At 45.7% G+C, this 18772-nt stretch overlaps 1 protein-coding gene across 1 annotated transcript in view; it reads right to left on the bottom strand.

The window, feature by feature from the left end:
• The window catches only part of COG6 (component of oligomeric golgi complex 6), a 217686-nt gene extending 204667 nt beyond the window's left edge, over nucleotides 1-13019 (bottom strand). Inside the window, exons 1-3 of the mRNA XM_030200417.1 lie at nucleotides 12777-13019; nucleotides 11165-11308; nucleotides 10328-10399 (exon numbers count right to left, since the gene is read on the bottom strand). Of these exons, the coding sequence (XP_030056277.1) occupies nucleotides 10328-10399; nucleotides 11165-11308; nucleotides 12777-12935 (375 nt within the window). The 5' untranslated portion in view covers nucleotides 12936-13019. The remainder of the gene's footprint in view (nucleotides 1-10327; nucleotides 10400-11164; nucleotides 11309-12776) is intronic.
• Nucleotides 13020-18772: the final 5753 nt, after the last annotated feature.

Raw genomic sequence — 18772 nt, 5'->3', positions numbered from 1 at the left:
ACTGGCCAAAAATAAAACGGATATTCAATGCCAGTCACCAAAAACAGCCCGGCATTGAATATTTGTCTCATTGCCGACCGGAGGAGTTAGCTAGGCTGCCTCCCTGCCCCAATATGTCAAAATGATTTCTGCTCAAGAGAAGCTCTAACAGGAATAAGAACAAACAATCAAATAAAGTACGAAATAAGTAAACCAATCAGAAGGGGCTGATGTATGCTCACAATCTGTTTACATTGTGCCCATTTCTTAGCAATGCAATTACTCAAAAAGAGGTTTAATACTCAGCAACTGAGGGGACCTTTTACTAAGTCGCGTAGGCGCCTACACACGCGCCAATTCGGAACTACCGCCCGGCTATCGTGTGGCCCAGGCGGAAATTTTATTTTTTTACACACGCCCACTACATGCACTGAAAAATATATTTTATTTTCTGGCGTGTGGTGCTAGCTGGGCGATAATCGGCATTGTACACATGCTGACAATTACCACCTGGTTAACGACCAAGACCTTACCGCTAAGTCAATGGGTGACAGTTAGGTCTCGGGCCCAAAATGGACACACGCCATTTTTCATTTTGTCGCACGTCCATTTTCGGCCAAAAAAAAAGACCTTTTTTGCAGGTGCACTTAAAAATGGACCTGAGCGTGTCCAATACACACGTCTACACCAGCGCAGGCCACTTTTCGGAGCACATTAGTAAAAGGACCCCTGAATAACCTGGCATAATACCACTCTCTAAATCTCCCTCTTTATTTAATTAATTAAGGGGTAAGTATTCAAAGGTAAAATTATGTATCATACCTGATAATTTTCTTTCCATTAATCATAGCTGATCAATCCATAGACTGGTGGGTTGTGTCCATTTACCAGCAGGTGGAGATAGAGAGCAAACTTTTGCCTCCCTATATGTGGTCATGTGCTGCCGGAAACTCCTCAGTATGTCGATATCAAAGCTCCATCCGCAGGACTCAGCACTTAGAGAATTACACCCACAAAGGGACACTCTGCCCAGCTCACCACCGCCGAAACGGGGGAGGGGAATTAACCCAGCTCATCCCCACACAAGTGGGGGAGGGGAATCCGTCTAGCTCATCCCCGCGGAGCGGGGGAGGGACACCACACCCGCCGATGCGGGGGATCTGGCTTATCCTGCAACCGCAACCGCGGGAGGAGCTGACTGACCCTAACACCGCCGAAGCGGGAAGGGTACAAAGCTGCCCTACAGCCGCACGAAGCGGGAGGGAGTGCCGGCAGAATTTAAGTCTCAATCCAGCCCCGTAAAACGGAGGGGAGAGGAATGCAGCAGCTCACTGTAACACAAATTCGTCTCAACTCTTGAAGAATCCATTGAAAAACTTGAACACGAAGTCCTCCTGAACAGGAACTGAAGACTAAACTTGAACCTGAAATGCAACCAGAATATAAACAATACAGATATCTGGGAGGGACTATGGATTGATCAGCTATGATTAATGGAAAGAAAATTATCAGGTATGATACATAATTTTACCTTCCATATCATCATGCTGATCAATCCATAGACTGGTGGGATGTACCGAAGCAGTACTCACCCAGGGCGGGACATTGAAATCCCTGACCTCAACACTGAAGCTCCAAACCGGGCCTCCGCCCGTGCCGCCACAGTCAAGCGGTAATGCTTGGAGAATGTATGGGCCGAGCCCAAGTTGCCGCCTTGCATATCTCTTCCAAGGAGACGGAGCCGGCCTCTGCCATCGAGGCCGCCTGAGCTCTAGTGGAGTGAGCCTTCAGCTGGATAGGCGGCACCTTCCCCGCGGCCACATAAGCCGCTGCAATGGCTTCCTTGACCCATCTTGCCACTGTAGGCTTAGCAGCCTTCAGACCCTTACGAGGACCTGCAAACAGGACAAACAGATGATCCGACTTCCGGAAATCATTGGTCACTTCCAAATATCTGATGATGACTCGTCTCACATCCAGATATTTAAGAGCAGAGTATTCCTCTGGGTAGTCCTCCCTAAGAAAGGAAGGTAGACAGAGCTGCTGATTCACATGGAAGCGAGAAACAATCTTGGGCAGGAAGGAAGGCACTGTGCGAATAGTCACTCCTGCCTCAGTGAACTGCAGAAAAGGCTCTCGACATGAGAGTGCCTGTAGCTCGGAAACTCTTCTGGCTGAAGTGATAGCCACCAAAAAGACTGCTTTCAACGTCAGGTCTTTCAGAGATGCCCTCGACAAGGGTTCAAAAGGCAGCCTCTGTAATGCTCTTAGCACCAGGTTGAGATTCCACGCAGGCACCACCGAGTGCAGAGGAGGGCGCAGGTGATTAACTCCCTTGAGAAAACGCACCACATCTTGCTGTGAAGCCAGGGAAGCACCCTTCAGGCGGCCCCTGAAGCAAGCCAGAGCCGCTACCTGGACTTTAAGGGAACTGAGCGACAGGCCTTTCTCCAGACCTTCTTGCAGGAATGCCAACACTGACAAAATTGGAGCAGTGAATGGAGAACATGAGCCTGCTTCACACCACGCTGCAAAGGTACGCCAAACCCTGGCGTAAGCAGTAGAAGTAGAGCGCTTCCTCGCTCTCAGCATAGTGGCGATGACCTTGTCTGAGAAGCCCTTCTTCCTCAGACGCTGCCGCTCAATAGCCAGGCCGTAAGACCAAAGGGGGAGGGATCCTCCATCACCACGGGACCCTGATGTAACAGACCCTGCTCCACTGGCAGCCGCAGAGGATCGTCGACTGAGAGCCTGATCAAGTCCGCATACCAGGGACGTCTGGGCCAATCCGGACTCACCAGGATTACCCGGCCTGGATGCTTTGCCACCCGGTCTAGCACCCTGCCCAACATGGGCCAGGGCGGGAACACATAGAGGAGCTCTTGTGTCGGCCACTGTTGGAGAAGAGCATCTACTCCCAGGGATCGAGGGTCCCATCCTCTGCTGAAAAAGCGCGGGACTTGGCAATTGGCCGATGACGCCATCAGATCTAGGCTCGGCTGGCCCCAGCGCTTCGTGATTCCCAAGAACGCCTGAGCAGATAGCTGCCACTCTCCGGGCTCCAAGGTATGGCGACTGAGAAAGTCCGCCTTGACATTCATGACTCCGGCAATGTGGGCCGCTGACAGCTGTTCCAGGTTCGTTTCCGCCCACTGGCATAGATTCATGGCCTCCTTGGCTAGAGGGGCGCTCTTGGTACCTCCCTGGCGGTTGACATAGGCCACAGCCGTGGCATTGTCCGACAGGACCCGTACTGGCTTCAACGCCAGTACCGGGATGAACTCCAAAAGCGCCAACCGAATGGCTTTGAGTTCCAGGAGGTTGATAGACCACTTTGCCTCTGCAGGAGACCAGAGCCCCTGCGCTGTCCTTCCCAAGCAGTGGGCTCCCCAGCCCGACAAAGAGGCATCCGTCGTGACGACAATCCACTCCGGGGTCACCAGAGGCATTCCTGCAGACAACTTGTCTGTCTGCGTCCACCAGCTCAGCGCCTTGCGCACTGCTGGGTCCAAGGGAAGGCGCACAGCATAATCCTCCGACATCGGAGTCCAGCGCTGCAGCAGAGAGTGTTGTAGTGGTCTCATATGAGCCCTGGCCCAGGGCACTACTTCCATCGTGGCCGTCATAGAGCCCAACAGCTGCACATAGTCCCAAGCCCGAAGAGGAGAGGCTACTAGGAACTGGTCCACCTGAGCCTGAAGCTTGACAATCCGATTGTCTGGCAGGAACACTCTGCCCACCTGGGTGTCGAATCGAACTCCCAGATACTCCAGGGACTGAATTGGGCGCAGCTGGCTTTTCTCCCAGTTGATGATCCACCCCAGGGAGCTCAAAAGAGCAACCACCCGGTTCACAGCTTTGCCGCACTCTGCATAAGAGGGGGCTCGGATCAACCAGTCGTCCAGATAAGGATGGACTTGTACTCCTTCCTTCCTCAGGAAGGCCGCGATGACCACCATTACTTTGGAGAAGGTCCGCGGAGCAGTAGCCAACCCAAACGGGAGGGCTCTGAACTGGAAGTGTCGGCCCAGTACTGCAAAACGCAGAAAGCGTTGATGAGGAGGCCAGATGGGAATATGTAAGTACGCTTCCTTGATGTCCAAGGATGCCAGGTACTCCCCTGCCTTCACTGCCGCTATAACAGAGCGGAGAGTCTCCATGCGAAAGTGCCGAACTTTCAAGGCCCGATTGACCCCCTTTGAGGTCGAGGATAGGCCGTACAGAACCTCCTTTCTTTGGTACCACAAAGTAAATGGAGTAACGTCCCTTGCCAAGCTGATTTTCTTGCACCGGAACGACCGCACCCAGGCGGATCAGGTTGTCCAAGGTCTGCTGCACTGCCACAGCTTTGACCGGAGACTTGCAGGGAGAGAGTACAAACCCGTCTCTTAAGGGTTGGCAGAACTCTAGCTTGTAGCCGTCTCTGATGACTTCCAGCACCCAAGAGTCTGAAGTTACTGTGGTCCACTCGCCCCGAAACGAGGACAGCCGTCCTCCAATCTGCACTGGGGGGTGGACCAAGGCCCCGTCATTGGGTACGAGACCCTGGGGGAGGACCGGAGGGAGCACCTCCGGGACGGCGGTCTCTGCGAAAGGAATGCTGCTTGGGGGAGAAGTTCCTCTTGAAGGAAGAGGAGGCAGAAGAGCCCGACCTGCCCGGGCGGTACCGACGGGCTTCCTGAAACCGTCCTCTGGAGGTACCGGGGCGAGTACTAGCCCGAGCCCTGACCTCTGGTAACTTCTTGCCCTTAGACGTGCCGAGATCGGTCACGATTTTGTCCAGCTCGACCCCAAAGAGCAGCTTGCCTTTAAAAGGCAATTTAGCCAGGCGGGATTTAGAGGCGTGGTCAGCAGACCAATGCTTCAGCCAAAGCCACCGCCGCGCAGAGATTGTCTGAGCCATGCCTTTAGCTGAGGCCCTCAAGACATCATACAGCAAGTCTGCCAAATAGGCCAAGCCCGATTCCAGGGCCGGCCAATCAGCCCTCAAGGAATGATCCGAGGGGGAAGCCCGCTGCACCATAGTCAGGCACGCCCTGGCCACATAGGAGCCGCAAACTGAGGCCTGCAAACTTAAAGCAGCCGCCTCAAAGGACGACCTTAAGGCCGCCTCCAATCTTCTGTCTTGGGCGTCCTTTAGGGCCGTGCCACCTTCCACCGGCAACGCCGTTTTCTTAGTCACCGCAGTGATTAAAGAATCCACGGTAGGCCACAGAAAGGCCTCACGTTCACTTTCAGGCAAAGGATAGAGGCGGGACATAGCCCTAGCCACTTTAAGGCTCGCTTCCGGGACATCCCATTGAGCCGAAATTAAGGTGTGCATAGCATCATGCACGTGGAAGGTTCTAGGCGGGCGCTGCGTCCCCAGCATAATGGCAGAACCAACAGGGGCTGAGGGACAGACGTCCTCCGGAGAGGAAATCTTCAAAATGCCCATGGCCTGCACTAACAGGTTGGGCAAATCCTCTGAGCTAAAGAGCCGCGCTGCAGAGGGGTCATCCGCTCCATCCGAGCGGGGATCCGTCTCCTCCAAGGAATCCGCAAAGGACCGTTGGGAGAACTCAGAAACGCTGCCCTCATCTACATCGGAGGAGACAAAGTCCTCCAAGGCCTGGGAATCAACCCGAGGGCGTTTACCTCCGGGGGCCTCAACCTCTTTACCAGACGAGGGAGCAGGGGCAGCGTTTTGCATAAGGAAGGCCTGATGCAGCAGCAAAACAAACTCGGGGGAGAAACCCCCCAGACTGTGCACTTCCGCAGCCTGGGCTACAGCCCTAGACGCACTCTCAACCGGCACTCGCAAGAGCGGGGGAGAGACATGCTGTGCATCCAAAATGGCGTCCGGCGCGACACTCCGCGAAGGAGCCGCACGGGAAGAACGGCGCTTAAGTTTAGCCGCTTTTGTGTCGTCGCCCAAATTAAGGGCGTTCATGGCATTAACGTCTCCCACCTCAAGGGCGGCCCAAGAAGAAGCCGTCCGAGCCGCGTGGCCGGCCAAGATGGCGGAGGCGAGCAGCGGGGGATGGGCGTTTATGGCGGGAAAAACCGCCACACCGGAAGGACCGGGACACTCATCGGTCACGAAACTGTCACCCAACAAGGGCGAATCAGACTTTAAGACCCCCGCATCCCCTCTAGAAGCGCACAAGCGATCCGGGGAGCGACTCTTTGCACCCTCGCCCTCCGACGCCATAGGCCACGTGGAGATCAATCGGGGAACCCCCTGCCCGCTATAAAAAGGTAAAAATTACCTGCTTTCCGCTCCGAGCTGTAACGACCTGGTGTCCCAGTGAGTAGCTGCAATAAACGTTTAAATAAACGTCGAAATAAACGCCTTTAAGGACGTTCAAAATTTTTTTTTTTTTTTTTTTTCAACGGAGCCAGCGGGAGGGGGGAGAAAAGGAGGGACCTGGCGCCACCAGGTTTGCACTTGCTCAAGAAGAGCCCTCAACCCCAGGCACTCAACAAAACCTAAAAATTAGGCTTGGAGGCCTAGCCAGAGCTGCTGCTGTGTGTGACCACCACCTGCTGAGATAGAGAACATACTGAGGAGTTTCCGGCAGCACATGACCACATATAGGGAGGCAAAAGTTTGCTCTCTATCTCCACCTGCTGGTAGATGGACACAACCCACCAGTCTATGGATTGATCAGCATGATGATATGGAAATGCTAGATAGTGACTGAAAATAAGTTTAAATTTAATAAGCAAACACTGTGGCTGAAGCCCATTACCAGGCCACTCAGCTTACAAGGATAAAATTTGCCAGCTGACCTAAAACTGCCTAGATTTTTAGCAGCTAAATTTAATCACCTAGTAGAACTAGGAAGCTAAATCTGTTCAATGGTAACACATTTCTGAAGACTCCAATATTAGGTGGCTACATTGCTTTGAATATTAGTCCCAAATTCACTTTTGTGAAGGTGGGTGTGGCTTGGATCTCTTTCAGGGAGAGAAAACTAACAACTTATAGCAGCAGCTTCAGAGAGCATTTTCCATCTCACAGATAGGCTGCAGAGAATACCTTCTCCTGCTTTAGACTTAGCCTGGCCTCAGAATGACATCCTATAGTATATCTCCTATCAAACTGAGCTCTCTTTTTCATCAAGCACTGCCATTTCCTCCCCTCACCCTCCCCACTGACAGTTTGAACTTCGTGGGTGTGGCTTGGATCTCTTTCAGGGAGAGAAAACTAACAACTTATAGCAGCAGCTTCAGAGAGCATTTTCCATCTCACAGATAGGCTGCAGAGAATACCTTCTCCTGCTTTAGACTTAGCCTGGCCTCAGAATGACATCCTATAGTATATCTCCTATCAAACTGAGCTCTCTTTTTCATCAAGCACTGCCATTTCCTCCCCTCACCCTCCCCACTGACAGTTTGAACTTCGTGGGTGTGGCTTGGATCTCTTTCAGGGAGAGAAAACTAACAACTTATAGCAGCAGCTTCAGAGAGCATTTTCCATCTCACAGATAGGCTGCAGAGAATACCTTCTCCTGCTTTAGACTTAATCCCACCCACCCTACCCCTCTACCCACCCACCCCTAGAGTGACATGTCTTATATAACCTCCCTATCAACCCACTCATTACTTTACCTCACCCATTTCTATTCTTCTATCACCTTCTCCCACTACTCCAACCAGAGTTACACCTAATCACACTGACCACCCTTCAACATCTTCAGTCCTTCTGTGACTGTTTTGTGCTTGACTGCTTAAATATTTTAAATTTAAATGCTTTACTTTTGTCTATTAGATTGTAAGCTCTTTGAGCAGGGACTGTCTTTCTTCTGTGTTTGTACAGCGCTGCGTACACTTTGTAGCGCTCTAGAAATGTTAAATAGTAATAGTAGTAACACTAATTAGTAAAATCATCAAAAATCTACTACATGCATGGAACCAATGTGTAGCAGGGAGCAGATGCTGAATGTAAGTGGTGTTTTTTTTATTATTTGTCCAGCAGTGTTGAAAAAGTGAGGCTAGCAGATCTATCCAGGTGGAACATCCACTACCTATCCAGGGCCTAACATATTTCTGTTGCAGGAAGTCAACATCCTGTGGAAGACCTAGTTCATGAGTGTGGTTAACCTCCATAAATTCAATGTCATTTTGAGCTCCTGCAGCAGGTCTCCTCTTTCTGATGATCGGCTTGCCTCCCTACTGGTCCTCATGACAGAATTTCATGTTGGGGAGAAAGGCAAAGAGGCGGGCAGGCAACAAACTAGTACTTATCAATCTTTTTGTGGCCATGATCCCATAATCGCAGCCAAATAAAGTTGTGCGACACTTCACCCCCCCCCCCCCCACCTCACCAGAGGAGCAGAATAATGGAAACTCACCCAAGTCATGACCTCAAACCTGAATTTTTTTGACCCCATCTAGGGTTATGACCCACGGCTGAGCGAAAAGGAGAAGTTCTGTATCTCTCTTGGCTGAGGTTCTTAACCTGTTTGGTGTTATGTCAAAGGAACCTCACTTTGAAGCACATATGACAAGCACTGAGGCAACTCTATTAGTAACTATTCCTCAATTGTGCAAATTTTCTAGTAAAGCTACTGCCAATCTGGGTGATCTCTAGGGAAAGGCGACCAGCACCGGATGTCATAACACCAATCTCTAACTTCTTTTTTTTTTTTATATCAATTTAATTTTACAAGCACTAAAACAATTTGCCAGAAATACAGACAAAATAATACAAGAATTATTTCAATCAGGTAATTCTATACTCTTCCTTAGAGCACAAAATAGGGAGAGTGAAACAAGACGAGATCAATTAAACAACAGTAAACAAAGAAAATGTGATATTAACCTGATTATCCCCAGTCTGGTTGGCTTCTTCAAACCCAAAACAGTGTATATTCAATTTATTTCATTGGAAACATACTTATTGTCCAATATTAGTAGAAATAATACAACTGATTTCATTTTTTTCTCTTTTAAAACCAGAAATTATTTAACAATACAAACACTTGAGTCTCTAATCTAATTCCCACTGATTAAGGTAATCCCAGTTTCACAGGCTTCATGCCTTTTGAATAAATATACTAAGAGGAATCATTTCAGAGGAAAAAACTTTAGGAGTCATACCCGGAACTCTGGGAAAACAACAATCTCGATATTAATCATCTGTAATAATATTCATTTTGTTCAAATTTTTCTGGTCTATTATCATCTTCAAAATCTTAACCATTTCCTACTCCTGTAGAACTTCATTTGCCGTATCAATTTTTCATTCTCAAAGGATTCGATTAGATTATCCATGTGGCTCACTAATAAGATTATATCGGAAGCAAACTTATTTACTACCACCGTTAGGTCCTGGAGCGCCTTCCAGATGATATTCAATGTAACCTCCACGGGAGCCAAAAACTCCAAGCTGATAGCTCTTGCTGGTTTAGGAGTGGCACCGCCAACACGGGTTCAGCTGTAAACGACTTCCGTTTCAGCATGCACTCCTAACTCACTCCTCCACTCCTTTGGACATGGTGGTTAAATGATTCGGGAGCGATGAAGTTGTTTCCAGGTCCAAAAGCGTCGACGCTCCTTCGCCGGCGCTAATCAAAGGACTCCCCAACCCAGTCGTCTTTGGGCAGCTCGTCAAGCAGCGGTCCCGCACTTGCTGCACAGGGGACAAAACGCTGGCCATCGGCGGCTGACCCCCGATTGTCCCCTTCCTCTCAGTTAAGGTAACTGCAATTGCAGAGAAGAAATTTCAAGTAAACAAAAACAGAACTTCAGAGGTCAGCTGGGCCGTTGAGTGTACAAGCTTCAGGTCACCATCTTTCCTCTCTCCCTAGTTGAGACACTCTGTCTGGTTTCTCCTCAGAGGCCTGTCTGATATGGGTAACCCTTCAGCATAGCCCGTTGAGTCATTGAAACACAGAAGCCCCTCCACCACTACAGGGTGGTGTCCCTTCGGAGGGGCCAATCTCTAGGTTTAAGAATTTGAGACTTCTGTACTTCCTTAAAAGCAGGAGCATTCGAACAAATATATGTAGGAGGTTTAAAAGATTCCAAAAGAATCCACTCCATTGATATCCCAACTATACTATATCCCCACTTCCATAAGAGATGTTAACAAAGAGGAGGAAAGGTTTGGACCTCCGGTTCGGTAAAATACAAATACACAATATAGTATTAGACATGTAAGAAACATAAATAAAAGCAACAAAGAAATAAAGAGGGGGTGGTGATAAAAGTCCAATACAGTCCATAGTTTTGCTGCTTTAAGAGCCAAAATAGTGAGGTCTCAGTAAATTTGTAGTGAATGGCAGACAGCAAAGTACTACACTGTTCCACAAAATGCAGATGCTCGTGTAAACTCTCTGAAAATGGTGCTTGGCCCTACCTTCAATCGGCTGGTCATGTCCTGGCAGCAGTTGCTCATTGCCTGTACATCTTCATGTATGCTCTCAAGCTCCTTAAAAAAAAAAAAGGAACTAGTCACCCATCTCTCATGCAACAACAGCTAGATAAATTAACAATCCTTCTAAACTATCTAGTGAGAAAACACAATCATTCCTATTACTACAAGGTCTTTTAAAGAAAAGTGCATAATAGAGACAGCTATTTGGGCATAAGAAATGCATGGGAGTAGAAAACATGTTTAATTTCAATATTGTAATCAAGGAGGCTACAGAATATTTACACTGAAAAAAAAACCCTGTGTAGTCATTTGGGTTCAGCTTTCTGCTGGCAGTCTGCCATAACAGTGGTTCTCAAACCTGTCCTGGGGGACCATCAGCCAGTCGGGTTTTCAGGATAATGAACATGCATGAGACAGATCTGCTTGCCTCATCTCCATTATATGCAAATCTCTTTCATGCATATTCATTAAGGATATCCTGAAAACCTGATCAGCTGGTATTCTCCAGGACAGGTTTGAGAACCACTGTACTATATATAATAAAGCCTACTCACCAACATATGACACTACCACATCTGTTAATAATCTGTGTGAAATGGCAGTTAGAACCTTAATTCCATCGGATCTATGGGAAAGCACTGAGGTAATTCATAACCAGCAGCAGTTATAACTTGAAAAGGCAGCATTACGACTGAAAGGTTGGATGAGTGGAGAGAGAGAGAGAGACAGAAGTGGTGGGAAAGCTTCAGTGGCCTCTGAGTTGAAGTTGAAAAAACTCTAATAATCACTTAAAGCCATTTGCTCAGTAGATCCTCATACCTCCTTCACATTCTTGAAAATGCACACAAATTCTTCATTGATAGACAAGCTTCTGCGCTCAATATCACCACGTAAATTTCTTCTTGTGCGCAAGCTGTTCTCAGTAAAAAAGTTGGAAAGTGCTTTGAGAGCCTCCAACATTTCCTACAGAAACAAAAATTTCACATCTTATAAACAAAAATTAAACATAGAATACACGATGTTAAAAGTAACCCGTTTGATCTTCCATCATTAATGTGCTATTAAAGAAAATTAAAACAAGCACATACATATATGAAAATAACTACAAATTCTCATGCCCTTGTTATAGCTGGTGGGGATTCCCAAGCTCCACCAGTTGCAGGAGTCATGTGGCCGCAACAACAGCTCCCTTTCCTATTTGCTCCAGTCGGCAGCACTATCTATACACTGCCATCGTACTGGCCTCCCCATCACACATGCTCAGTTTTTTTTTTTTTTTTTGGGGGGGGGGGGGGGGGGCAGGCAGCAGCAGCAGCACATGATGGCTGAACAAGGAGAAGGAGCTGTTCTTGCCCCTGGAGGACCTCTGCAGCTGGTGGAGATTGGGAATCCCCACCTGCGCAGGTATTTAATGTTTTGAGTTGGCACAGGGGGGGGGGGGGGATGTGGAGACTACATGTACCCACCCATTCTGCCCAGTGGCCCACCCATAATTTCAGCTCTATGCCTCTGGGTGAGACACGGACAGGGCTCCCAATTACACATAAAATTTAAGAATACTATCAATTAAGCATGTTCCAGCCAAATTTAGGCACCCACAGTTACAAAATATCTACAGCTCATATACCTAAATGTAAGGTATGCTGATACAAGGTTATAATGACATTGCAGAGGCGGGGCTGGTGGTTGGGAGGCGGGGTTAGTGCTGGGCAGACTTATATGGTCTGTGCCCTGAAAAAGACAGATACAAATCAAGGGGCTGGTGGTTGGGAGGCGGGGCTAGTGCTGGGCAGACTTATATGGTCTGTGCCCTGAAAAAGACAGATACAAATCAAGGTAAGGTATACATAAAAAGTTGCACATATGAGTTATCTTGTTGGGCAGACTGGATGGACCGTGCAGGTCTTTTTCTGCCGTCATCTACTATGTATAATTGAATCTGGGTGCCCTGATGCCATTATAGAATAAGTTCTCACCATGCAGTGTCAGGGCACCTACAAGGAAGCGTCCACTTAAAAACAGAACTGGCACCAAACTGATAAGTGGTGCATAATATTGCATCAACCTCTTAGTAGTGATCCCATAATACCAGTGTTCACTGTAACATCAGAAAATACATATGCCTAAGGGGCTGGCACTTTATTTTGTCCTTTGATCCGTCATGTTGCATTGTGATTGAACTATCGCAAACACTGATATTGTCAACCACTAAAACTGTAGGTGACCAATATAGCAGTTTTTCAAACACGTCCAGCTGCCAACACTGTATGAAGACAGTGCCCTAGTCACTCTATTATCCCCCCCCCCACCACCAAAAAAAAAAAGACTCCCTGTTTCCGAGGGATGGGGAGGTAAACGTCAACCTCCCAGACTCGATTTTGTCCCTTTCCTATGCAGAACGGCGCGGCACCACGCCCCCTTCTCTCGCTACCTTGTCATTATCCAGCCGCGTCTCCAGGATCTTGTGCAGCTTCCGGGACAGCGGGTTCCCGGAGGCGCCAGTACCGCCAACATTACCCTCACTGCTTGCACTGGTAGAGGCCCCTGGTAGGAGCGAAGGACCCTCAGCCACCAACAAACTCTCAGACATAGCGCGCCGCGAAGTGCTCTGCGTTCTGTAGGAAAGTTGCACTGCAGTTCACCTGGTCACGTCCTGGTTACGTCACCACCGGAATACAAACAAGCCCGGAGAGTCGCGGGGTGTGACGTATTTCCGCCAGTCCAGGCGCAGCGGCTTCGGTTCGGTTAATGGTGGTGGTGCGCGCCGGGTTCCAACGTTTTTGTTGCGCTTCTGGGAACATGAAAATATTTTAAACAAGCGATACATTTTTATTAGATTCAATACATTTCTTAACTAGCTGTGTGGAATAGACGAGCCTTTCCTCTTTTGGGAACAGAATGAACAACAAATGCCATTGCTGGGAAATATAAGTGAAGCTTGAAATGAGTTCCAGGTATAGCCATCCTGGGGGATCAACAGCCAGCCAGGCAGGTTTTCAGGGTTTCTGTAATTAATGTACATGAGGTAGATTTGAATATACATCAATTATATACTAATTTATTTTATTCAGAACAGGTAATCTCAAAACTTAAATAAGAACATAGAAATCAAAGGCAAGACCATATGACCTATCCAATCTGCCCATCAATCCTTTCCCATAGAGACCCAATGTTGCCTTCCCGCCCTCTATTAAATTCAAGTACGGTTTTGTGACCATTCCACGAATTCATCACTCTTCTGTGAAATAGTATTTCTTTAGTTTACTTTTGAGTCTGTCCCCTTTCACTTTCATCCTATGCTTTCTCATTCCAGAGTTTTGTTTCAATTGAAAGAGATTCACATATGTATATATGCCCCAGAGGTATTTAAATTTTCATTTCTATTTCCACGTATTACCTGATATACTGCAAAATCAGTACAAAAAAAGACATCTTAAGCAGTTTACAAAAAATAAAATTCTTCTATCACTTTGTCCCAATTATGCTTTGTGATAAAGATCACCAACTGTTTTAACAGCTGCCATCTAGAGTGACTCCATCCTGTTTATATCTTTTTGAAGGTTCAGTGTCCAGTGCTCTACATGATTCTACCAGGTTTTTCCAATTTTTAGGTGATATGCTGCTGTGAGACTTTCAACTGATTCAATAACTCAGCTACGGTATGCAGATACACAGGCCACATCTTGTATTCCTGCTGGGATTACATTGTGGAATTCACTGCCGGGCCAGTTTCAGCGTTGTGGTAGTGCAACACAATTTAGAAAGTTGTTGAAGACAAAATTGTATCAGCGTTTTTTAAATTTTTTTGAAGATTGAATTTTTTATTATGGATTGTTTTATGTTATGAATAATGTGAATGTTTTCTTGTAAACAACTTAGTTATAGATGGTATAGAAATTTTAAAAATAAATAAATATGATACCAAGAGCTGATAATTGCCTCAATAGGCCTTGATTGTTGCTCATTTGCTAGCTTGCAACCAAGAGCTTCGGTTTCAACAACAGATTGTTGAATTGAGTAAGGGTATTTCCTGGCCAGGGAAAGAGTGGAATCTTTTCATCAGCAAATCATTTAATGCACTGACATAGAGTATGGGATGGTCCATCCTGTTGGAAAAAAATCTGAAGTTTTGCTGAAAGAGGTCATAAGTAATGGAAGAAGCTTCAGCTTGACAAAGCCATAGTGGACAGCTTAAATGAATTATTTGCTTCGGTCTTCACAGAGGAAGATTTCAGAGAGATACCAGTGCCAGAAATGGTATTCAAAGCTGACGAGTCAGAGAAACTGAATGAAATCTCTATAAACCTGGAAGATATAATGGTGCAATTTGACAAAATAAAGAGTAGCAAATCTCCTGGACCAGATGGTATTCATCCCAGAGTACTGATAGAATTGAAAAATGAACTTGCGGAACTATTGTTAATATGTAATTTATCTTTAAAATCAAGCATGGTACCAGAAGATTGGAGGGTGGCCAATGTAACGCTGATTTTTAAAATAAAGTTCCAGAGGAGATTCAGGAAATTATAGACCGGTGAGCCTGACGTCGGTGCTGGGCAAAATGGTAGAGACTATTATAAAGAACAAAATTACAGAGCATATTCAAAAGCATGGATTAATGAGACAAAGCCAACATCGATTTAGTGAAGGAAAGTCTTGCCTCACCAATCTATTACATTTCTTTGAAGGGTTGAACAAATGTGGATAAAGGTAAGCCTGTTGATATAGTGTATCTGGATTTTCAAAGCGCATTTGACAAAGTACCTCATGAAAAACTCTACAGGAAATTGGAGAGTCATGGGATAGGAGGTAGTGTCCTATTGTGGATTAAAAACTGGTTAAAAGTTAGAAAACAGAGAGGAGGGTTAAATGGTCAGTATTCTCAATAGAGAAGGGTAGATAGTGGGGTTCCCAGGGGCCTGTGCTGGGACCACTGCTTTTTAACATATTTATTAATGATCTAGAAATGGGAGTAACTAGTGAGGTAATTACATTTTCTGATGACACAAAGTTATTCAAAGTTGTTAAATCGCGAGAGGATTGTGAAAAATTACAAGAGGACCTTATGAAACTAGACACTGGGCTTCTAAATGGCAGATGACATTTAATGTGAGCAAGTGCAAAGTGAAAGATGTGGGAAAAAGGAACCCGAATTATAGCTACATAATGCAAGGTTCCACATTAGGAGTCATCGACCAGAAAAGGGATCTAGGCATCATCATTGATGATACTTTGAAACCATCTGCTCAGTGTCGGCGGTGGCTAAAAAGCAAATAGAATGGAAAACAAAAATGACATTATAGTACCTTTGTATCACTCCATGGTGCAACTGCACCTTGAATGTTGTAGTCAATTCTGGTCACCGCATCTCAAAAAAGATATAGTAGAATTAGAAAAGGTACAGAGAAGGGCAACGAAAATGATAAAGGCGATGGGATGACTTCCCTATGAGGAAGGGCTAAAGCAGCTAGGGCTCATCAGCTTGGAGAAAAAACAGCTGAGGGGAGATATTCATTTACGCAAATGATGTTACAATATATATTCCCTTCAGACATGATCTGACAGAAATAACCAACAAAATCAACGATAGTCTGATCATGGACTCCTGGGCAAACTCATTCCAACTGAAACTGAACACCGAAAAAACACATTGCCTCATTCTCTCCTCTCCATATAACAAATACAAACCTACAACCATAAATACTCCAGGACATACCCTCCCTACCTTGGACAGTTTGAAAATACTCTGTGTCACACTCGATCGCAACCTTACCCTCGAGAGCCAAGTAAACTCTGTAACAAAGAAAATGTTCTATTCAATGTGGAAGCTCAAACAATTAAAACCTTTCTTCCCAAGGTCAACTTTTCGATACCTAATACAATCAATGGTCCTAAGCCATGTAGATTATTGCAACGGAATGTACGCGGGCTGCAAAGAACAACTCATAAAAAAACTCCAGACCACCCAAAATACAGCAGCCAGGCTGATATTCAGCAAAACATGCTTCGAAAGTGCCAAACCCCTCCGAGAAAAGTTGCATTGGCTCCCAATCAAAGAACGGATCGTCTTCAAAATCTGCACCTTAGTCTACAAAATCATATACAGCATAGTCTCAGAATACATGACAGACCTCATAGACTTACCAGTAAGAAACAAAGTCAGATCGTCAAGATCCTACCTAAAGCTACACAACCCAAATTGCAAAGGACTGAAATACAAAACAACTTACGCAGCCGGCTTCTCCTACATAAGCGCACAACTATGGAGTGGGCTCCGAAAAGCTGTGAAAACAATCCACGACCACTTGAACTTCAGGAAATCACTAAAAACCAACCTCATCAAAAAAGCCTACCCCAGTGACCCCAAGTAACCCTCTTCACCTACCAACACAGCATGACACGCAATCTTCATCCATTCCGACCCTCCACATATACCTCATACGATCACTATACAACTTTGTATTTGTTATCCACCGACTGGGCAAACGCCTCTGCTGGTACAATGTAAGCCACATTGATCCTGCAAATAGGTGGGAAAATGTGGGGTACAAATGCAACAAATAAATATGATAGAGGTCTCTCAAATAATGAGTGGAGTGGAACGGGTAGATGTGAATCGCTTGTTTACTCTTTCCAAAAATACTAGGACTAAGGGGGCACGCAGTGAAGCTACAAAGTAGTAAATTTAAAACTAATCAGAGAAAATATTTCTTCACTTAACATGTAATTAAACTCTGGAACTTGTTGCCAGAGAGTGTAGTAAAAGCAGTTAGCTTAGAAGGGCTTAAAAAAGGTTTGGATGGCTTCCTAAAGGAAAAGTCCATAGACCATTATTAAAATGGACTTGGGAAAAATCCACTGCTTATTGCTAGGACAAGCAGCATAAAATGTATTGTACTGTTTTGGGATCTTGCCAGGTACTTGTAACCTGGATTGGCCACTGTTGGAAACAGGATGCTGGGCTTGTTGGACCGTCGGTCTGTCCCAGTATGGCAATACTTATGTACTTATGTAATATCCTTAATATATCTGGACACATTAATGGTTCCATCAATGATCTGAATTCTGCCAAGCCCATGTCAAGACATGCATTCCCATGTCATGACACTCTGGGGATGCTTCATATTGGGTGCCATGCATTTCAGATAGTCTTCCCCTGATCTTATTCAGACATATTGAATACCATCATTGGCAAAAATTGAAATCCTCATGTCATTGCTTCAGATTATTCTCATCCAGTCTTCGGCTGTCCACTTTGTTCTTTAGCCCACAACTTCTTTGCTGCATATTCAAAAGAGGCTTCTTACACAGAGCTCTTGCCCTAAGACCCACAGTAAGGGAGCCTTTTATAGAGCCGCGCTAATGTTTCTAGCTCGCGGTAAAAATCAGCTGGCAGTAAACACTGAGACGCCCATAGGAATATAATGGGCGACTCCGTGTTTTCTGCCAGCTGATTTTTACCACAAGCTAAAAATGCTAGCGTGGATTTGTAAAAGACCCCCTAAGTAACCTGCATCAAATGGTCTGATCTAATACAGATATGCCTGTATCTGACGACACTTGGTTGATTTTCCTGGCAGTTGATTTTCTCTACCAAGACAGTTTTCTCTGTCTTAGGAGTTGTAGCCTATTTTCTTCCTTTTCCTTCCTAAACTGCAGTACTTCCAGTCACCTGAAAATATGCATACAAATTCTGAACTCTTTAAGTTGTGACTCCACTCCATGGCCTATTTTCTGAGGAATCTCATGTAAGCTATAGATTTCATTTCTAAAAAGCAATTGCTGAAGCTTTATTCTTAGACACCCAGTCTGTCCTTTTTGTAACCCACATCCTGTAACAAAAAAACAAAGTCATTTGCTGAAATTATAGAAGTTTATGAATTGATTTATATTATTTAAAAATATTTAATTAAAAATCACTAAAAATGTTTATAGGGTCAGTATTCAAAGGGGCTTAACTGGGCAGGAGAGGCTCTTGTCAGGTTAAAGTCCACTGAGTTGGCTGGTCATCAATATTCAGCAACAAAACAAAGGGGGAACACAAAATTTCCACAACAAATCAAAGGAAACAAAAGCAAGGTGGAAGAGAGCTGTACCAAGAGAATCAGTCAAAATGAAGTCCAAGCTTCTAAAAACTCGTTCTTCTCCAACAGATGAACAAAAATAATATTACAGTCTTTACCAGCCAAAGGTGTGAGTGATCCTGACCCTACATGGGCCGTGTTTCAACATAAAGCCTTCCTCATTGAGGTAGTCAGTTTATTTAATTATTGGGATTTATTAACTGTCTTTATGAAGAGATTCACCCAAGGTGGTATACAGCAGGTTATAGAATCAGTCACAGTCAGACAGTGAGTCAGTCAGTCAATGAATCAGTAGTGAGTCATCAGTCAGGCAGTGACTCGGTGAGTGTCAGTGTGTCACTCA

This window comes from Microcaecilia unicolor, chromosome 4, assembly GCF_901765095.1.
Source record: "Microcaecilia unicolor chromosome 4, aMicUni1.1, whole genome shotgun sequence".
Classification (NCBI taxonomy): domain Eukaryota; kingdom Metazoa; phylum Chordata; class Amphibia; order Gymnophiona; family Siphonopidae; genus Microcaecilia; species Microcaecilia unicolor.
The sequence above is the reverse complement of the archived record's forward strand: the minus strand, read 5'-3'. Positions and strand labels throughout refer to the sequence as shown.